Source organism: Callorhinus ursinus, unplaced genomic scaffold (genome assembly GCF_003265705.2).
Source record: "Callorhinus ursinus isolate GAN/ISIS: 27379988/994484 unplaced genomic scaffold, GSC_fseal_2.0 scaffold59, whole genome shotgun sequence".
Taxonomy (NCBI): Eukaryota; Metazoa; Chordata; class Mammalia; order Carnivora; family Otariidae; genus Callorhinus; species Callorhinus ursinus.
In genome coordinates, this window is record NW_027397121.1 from 7,868,366 (window position 1) to 7,875,240 (window position 6,875).

The 6,875-nt window shown below is 42.5% G+C and overlaps 1 protein-coding gene across 1 annotated transcript; it reads right to left on the minus strand.

Annotated features, from left to right (window-relative positions):
- Positions 1 to 1,328: 1,328 nt before the first annotated feature.
- On the minus strand, positions 1,329 to 6,084 carry LOC112818136 (HLA class II histocompatibility antigen, DR alpha chain). The gene is made up of 5 exons (XM_073884768.1): positions 5,922 to 6,084; positions 3,835 to 4,080; positions 3,094 to 3,375; positions 2,628 to 2,793; positions 1,329 to 1,738 (listed from the first exon to the last, which is right to left on the minus strand). The coding sequence occupies exons 1-4, from the start codon at positions 6,001 to 6,003 to the stop codon at positions 2,639 to 2,641; spliced, it is 765 nt and encodes a 254-aa protein (XP_073740869.1). The 5' UTR covers positions 6,004 to 6,084; the 3' UTR covers positions 1,329 to 1,738; positions 2,628 to 2,638.
- Positions 6,085 to 6,875: the final 791 nt, after the last annotated feature.

Consider the following 6,875-nt stretch of genomic DNA (forward strand, 5'->3'; position numbering starts at 1 on the left):
ATCTTTGACGAAGCAGGAGAGAATATCCAATGGAAAAAAGACAGTCTCTTCTACAAGTGGTGTTGGGAAAATTGGATAGCCACATGCAGAAGAATGAAACTGGACCATTCTCTTACATCATACACAAAAATACACTCAAAATGGATGAAAGACCTAAATGTGAGACAGGAATCCATCAAAATCCTTGAGGAGAACACTAGCAGCAACCTCTTCAACCTAGGCTGCAACAACTTCTTCCTAGAAATATCGCCAAAGGCAAGGGAAACAAAGGCACAAATGAACCTTTGAGACTTCATCAAGATAAATCTTTTGCACAGCAAAGAAAACAGTCGACTGAACCAAAAGACAACTGACAGAATGGGAGAAGGTGTTTGGAAATGACATATCAGATAAAGGGCTAGTATCCAAAATGTATAAAGAACTTATCAAACTCAAAAGCCAAGGAACAAATATTCCAATCAAGAAATGGGCAGAAGACATGAACAGACATTTCTGCAAAGAAGACATCCAAATGGCCAACAGACACATGAAAAAGTGCTCAACATCACTGTGCATCAGGGAAATACAAACCCACAGTGAGCTACCACCTCATACCAGTCAGAATGGCTAAAATTAACAAGTAATGAAATGACAGATGCTGACAAGGATGCGGAGAAAGGGAAGCCCTCCTACACTGTTGGTGGGAATGCAAGCTGGTACAGCCATTCTGGAAAACAGTATGGAGTTTCCTCAAAAAATTGGAAATAGAGCTACCCTATGACCCAGGAATTGCACTACTGGGTATTTACCCCAAAGATTCAAATGTAGTGATCTGAAAGGGTACCTGCACCCCAATGTTTATAGCAGCAATATCCACAATAGCCAAACTATGGAGAGAACCCAAATATCCATTGACAGATGAATGGATAAAGAAGATGTGGTATGTATATATATATATACATCAAAGAATGAAATCTTCCCATTTGCAATGTCATGGATGGAACTAGAGGGTATTATGCTAAGTGAAAGAAGTTAATCAGAGAAAGACAATCATCATATGATTTCATTGGTATGTGGAATTTAAGAAATAAGAAACAAGACAGAGGATCATAGACTCTGGTCTGAGTGCAGAATCTGCATGAGGCTTGATCTCACGATGCTGAGACCATGACCTGAGCCAAATTCAAGAGTCAAACATTTAACTGACTCAGCCACCCAGGTGCCCCAAACCTAGATATCTCTAATTGCTTACATAACTTATCACATACATTCAACATTCACAAATTTCAGGGTGAAAGAATCACATATATTCCCTAGTCCCTGTGAAGAACTGGCTTAGACACCAAAACTTCATTTCAGACCCATCAAATAGTTTATTGTGTTAAAAAAAAATCACAATCACATTTTGAAGAAACCCAAGCAATAAGTATAGAAGGGATGTCTGTATTGAACATTCATAAGATTCCACAGCCGAGACACGATACTATGGGGTCTATTCTAGAGCATTACATGGTGATATTAAATGATGGTAGGAAATGGAAGAAAACAGACCCAGGAAGGGGCAAAAAACAGGGAATAACTAGAAATCAGAATGTGGACAGAGCAGGAAGGCATCATTATTATTAAAACAGCTAAAGGTCTGGAAAATGTGGAAGAATTTTTGTCTTCAGCGAGATGAATGGTTGAAATATTGCCAGGTTTATAAAGTTACTGAAGCACAAATTTCTTCATTGATCTTCTCTCTAGGAAACTGCATTGCCTGTAGCAGGACACACAGAATTACTAAAGAGCTAAGATGAGTATTTTAAGCTCTTTTTTCTTTTTCAGATTCCTTCTTCTTCTCCCTTAATCCTTTGACTTTGGAAAAGTTCTTAAATATTCATCTGACCTCTGTCTAGTATATACAACTTTTCCACATGAACTGCACCCCCTACTCTCCAAGTAAGTATGAATAAGCGGACCATGGCTTACCTTCTCTTAGAAGTTTTAACCACTTTTCAGATTAGAGAAGGCATTGGCCTTCAAGGGATTTTCATTTCATGTAGTTAATCTGCCCTAACCCTAAGTGAGCCAAACTCTGGGAATGTTCCTGAACTGAAGGCCTGCCTCTGGAATCATAAACAAGGAAGTGCCCAAATCTTTCCTAGATCACCTGATTCAATAGCCTGATGTGAAAAATTGGTCTTAGGTAGTGGAGATGATTTCCAAGATTGAAGTTGTGGTGTAGGTGTACATGTATGGGAAGGAATATGGGACCCTGAAGCTTTGGGATACCAGATGATGCTAATGTCTGATTCTGTCCTAGCAAAAAGAAATCAAAGAACTATCACTTTCCGGGGCACCTGGGTGGCTCAGTCGGTTGGGTGTCTGCCTTCTGCTCAGGTCATGATCTCAGGGTCCTGGGATTGAGCCCTGCATGGGGGTCCTTGCTCAGTGAGAAGCCTGCTTCTCCCTCTCCCATTCCCCCTGTTTGTGTTCCTGCTCTCACTATTTCTCTCTCTGTCGAATAAACAAAATCTTAAAAAAAAAGAACTATAACTTCCCTATCATTTTCCTTTAAAGACATCACATATCCTTCCTTTTCCCCACTCTGTCTCCTACCCTTGGATAACTCCATCTATGTCTTCCTCTGATCACATCAAACCCACCTGCAGGTGCCTCACAGAGGTCCTCGGCGTTCACCAGCATTGACCTTGCGCATTCCCTTGATGATGAAGATGGTCCCGACAATGATGCCAACTAGACCCACAACCAGGCCCAGGGCACACACCACATTCTCTTTTGTCTCTGGGAGGGGGGTTGGTGCTTCAAACTCTGGGGAAAAATAACACAGAGTATAGTGTGGAAGTAATGACTGTGGTATGGAGTAGCACTTAGAACCAAAGGTCGGGTATTTATTCAAAAGAATAGTTATTAATCAACTGAATGAGAGGAATGATGAATTAAGGGAATGAAGATTGAACAGTGTGGGGAGCTGAATAATGGGAGAAGGCAAGGAATAGGAATTGCAGCAATTGTTATGGATGAGTTAGGGGACTCTGGGTCCCAAAGCACCAGACACAGGCATCATGGGAGGAAATCACAAAAGAAAGGAGATTGAAGGATGGTCCATACCCCAGTGTTTGAGAAGAGGCTTGTCCAAACCCCAGTGCTCCACCTTGCAGTCATAGACATCGTCGGCTGAGGGCAGGAAGGGGAGATAGTGGAACTTGCGGAAAAGGTGGTCTTCCCTGGGCAGGAAGACTGTCTCAGACACTCCTGTGGTGACAGGGTTTCCATTTCGAAGCCACGTGACATTGATCACTGGTGGGGAGAACTTGTCGATGAAACAGATGAGGGTGTTGGGCTCTCCCAGTTCCACGGGGGTGTTTGAGAGCACAGTCACCTCTGGAGGTACTGGGGACAAAGGACAGAAATTAGCCTTCCCTGCTTAGGCTGGCCCCCCTTTCTCCCACCGAAGCGGAAAAAGCAGTGGAAACTCTGCCCTGAGCATCTATGCCATGTCTCAGACACCTATCTCTGATACTCTCCCCCATGAACTGGAGCCAGTGTTGTGGTATAAGATATATAGAAGGATATTTTAGGTCCTAGAGATAATTTCACTCCTAGTTTCCCCGGCATAGATTTGGGGCAATGACTCTGTGAGTGACTGTTGTTGGCAGGGACAAGATGTGAGCACATCAGGAAAGGAACAAACTCATGTAAAGTTCTTGAGTCTGTGGCATGAGAAGTAGGGACTTGCTTATGGTAAGGCTGGGCCCCTGGGAGGGAAAGTCAGTTACAATAACGTAACACAACAAGCTGAAGCATCTACTTCAAAGTTATGATTCCCATGTCTAGGAGTGCAGCAGGTACCATTGGTGTTCGGGGTGTGGTTGGAGCGCTTTATCATGATGTCCAGGTTAGCTTTGTCCACAGCTATGTTGGCCAAGGCACCCTGGGCCTCAAAGCTGGCAAAACGTCCAAATTCTTCCAGCCGCCACACTGTCTCCTTTTTCTCCATATCCACGTGGAAAATCTCATCACCATCGAAGTCAAACATGAACTCTCCTGATGGGTCAGGGGTCAGATAGAACTCAGCCTGGATGATCACATGGTCCTCTGAAAAAGCAGGGAAGAGAGTTAGGATGGGAACCAAGAAGGGAGAGGAAGAAGAACCCAGGATGTCAGACAAATGTATGGGTGGGAGCAGTGAAAGGGGATTGGCCATGTGGAGTGAAGGAGTGATGGAAAGCAGGGATAAGCTGGAGGATGAGGCTTAGGTGCAGGACGTCCATGTTGAACAGAGCTGGGAGGGAAGAAGTAAAGGGGCAGAGTTAGGGTGGACTGAAGGAAATGAGGCCTGAAAATCCCAGTCTTGTGAAGCTGTTGTTAGGTTCCATGTTAGTAGTTGAGAAATGATTCCCTCTTTGGGAATCCAGTTGCAGCTCTTAAAAGAGAATTGCTCACTCACTGTATTTTTCCAGGCATTAAATACAATTAAACAAGAATTCTAGGGCATCTCTCAGCACTGTAATATGAAGAATAGGGAAACACTGTTTAAAAGTCTGAGTTCTAAACCCTGGATCTAATTAAATCTTCAATTCTTATTTAGGTATTTACTTACCTAGTGATCTTGAATCGATTATTTTATCTACTTATAATGTTTTCTTATTATAATATTTCCAATTGTATTCTTTTGTGGTTTCACTTCTACCTTGGATTTGTCTTTAGAATTAAATGAGGGATGCCCATGTGGCTCAGCCAGTCAAGCAGCTGACTCTTGGTTTCGACTCAGGTCATAATCTCAGGGTACAGAGATCGAGTCCCAAGTTGGGCTCCACCCTGACTGTGTAGCCTGCCCAAGATTCCTTCTCTCCTTCTCTCTTTGCCTCTCCCCACCCCGCTTGTGCATTCTTGCTATTTCCAAAAAAAAAAAAAAGAAGTAAATGAGATGAGGTAAGTAATTTCTTAATACATCACTGGGCTTTATAATCAGCATTTTAGGTTCAAAACTGCTTTGTATTTAAGGAACAGTGCCACCTCTAGCTTCCCCTTCCATCCCAGTGGAAGAGCCTCTATTTTATCAGGTATGCATCCCCATTTGTAGCTCTTTCTAGGCAATAGAAACCTACAATTGTTATCATGGGTCTTCAAGCTGGATTATTACATTACTTATTTCCAGTGTACCTGACACCTCTGTGGGGTTCAGCCTGGGTGAAGGATACTTTTTTACAATACATCTTCCCAGCAGTAAACATTTGCTCTGGAGATGGCAGAGAATAAGGAAAGAATCTCCATAGCCTTACTCACAGTTCTACTCTTTTGAGAAAATCACTAAGTAGCAGGGACCATAGATCATGGATCCACTGAAGTGGTGAATGGGCTATCCTTCTCCAGAGAGGAAGTAAATTAAATGCAGTTGGTATCAGCACACCTGCCCTTGCCCTCCCTTGGATAGAAGGTTGCTTTTGGTAACTTCCCTTTCTCGTCATCTTCAATGCAATGTCTGTGCTTAAAATATGCTGACAGGATTCACTTGCCAAAAAATAACAACCATGTATTTGGCTAAGAACCAGTTGCAAGGACTTCTCAAATTTTTTCTCATTGAATCCCCACAGAATGATGTGAGATTTCAAAATTTACTAATTTCCCAGAAAAAGAAATTAAAGCCCAGAGGATAGCTTGTTAATGCCTCTCAGAAAATATTTCCACTTCAGGTCGGCTTATCTCAAAGTTAATGGTATTAATCAATACCATTTTTTCCCTCTTAACTAAATATGACTGACTTCAATTTATGAAAAGAGCACCAAACTACATTTTCTAAATACTTTCAGATTTAGACTACATGATGCCTGCCACACTTTTCCTTCACTCCAAAGACTGTCTTGCAAATGTTTACAGTTTATCTCTCCAGTGCTCTCAGAACTTATATCCCAAGTTTTGCTTCCTTCAGCACTTACCTTTGATAGCCCATGATTCCTGGGGACCCATCAGTAAAGCCATGATGAAAAATCCTAGCACTGGGGCTCCACTTATGGCCATTTTCTTCTTTGGTGATTTAATGGGGGTCAGTAGAGCTTAAGAGTGGGGTAGAACTGACGAGAATAAAAGAAAAGAGAATGTAGGGTATGGTAAGTTCTGATTGATGAAAATTCAAATAGGTTGAGCTGAAGCCAATCAGAAAAAGTTTTGAGATGACACATCTGTTGCTAAGGGAAAAGCTCTTGTAAAGGGTCAGGAAAGGAAACCCTTCAATTCATTAGATAAACAAGTAAAGTTCTTAATCAGTCAAAACAAAAACAAGCCACACACAACCAAACAGAAACAGCAAAAAATCAAGTTTTTGAAAATAACATTTACCCACAGACTGTTTCATCCCAACCCCAGTTCTAGAAAGGGATGTACTTGAAGCACATTAGTGAGAACAAAATCAATGGAAACACCCTACATGACAGTTAGCAATTATGCCTCTGTGCTGTGACAGCTGGGGAGTTTATTCAAGGGACAACAAATCATCTAAAGAGAAGGCAAATTGTCCTGCTATGGGGAATGCCTGATTCTTGGCAGCAGTGGGTGACAGAGCTGCATGTCAGAAGCTTCTTACTGCTCTAGGTTTGTCCTCCACTGTCCTAGACTCCCAGATGGCCAACTTGGCCCAAGAGCGGGGCATCCCTGGCACTGTGCTATACTGAGAGAACATCAGAGGAGAAACTCTGAGTGTCAACACTCCCCTAGCTGGGGAAAGATGGTAGAGACGCCACAGGTAGTGGTTCCTGGAAACAGCGGACTGTAATCCCTACCATCTTAAATATGACCAGAGATTGGAGCAGACTGCTGGGGACACACCTCATGTGAGGACTCAGATTGACGAATAGGGTGGGCTAAATTGGGCAGAGCTTATTTTACTGGGAGCA

Coding starts and splice junctions, on each gene's coding strand:
- LOC112818136 (XM_073884768.1), bottom strand. CDS start 6,003: ATGGCCATAAGTGGAGCCCCAGTGCTAGGATTTTTCATCATGGCTTTA. Junction 4,081..5,921: donor GGAATCATGGGCTATCAAAG/GTAAGTGCTGAA, acceptor CTGCTTTTTCAG/AGGACCATGTGATCATCCAG. Junction 3,376..3,834: donor CCACACCCCGAACACCAATG/GTACCTGCTGCA, acceptor CTTTGTCCCCAG/TACCTCCAGAGGTGACTGTG.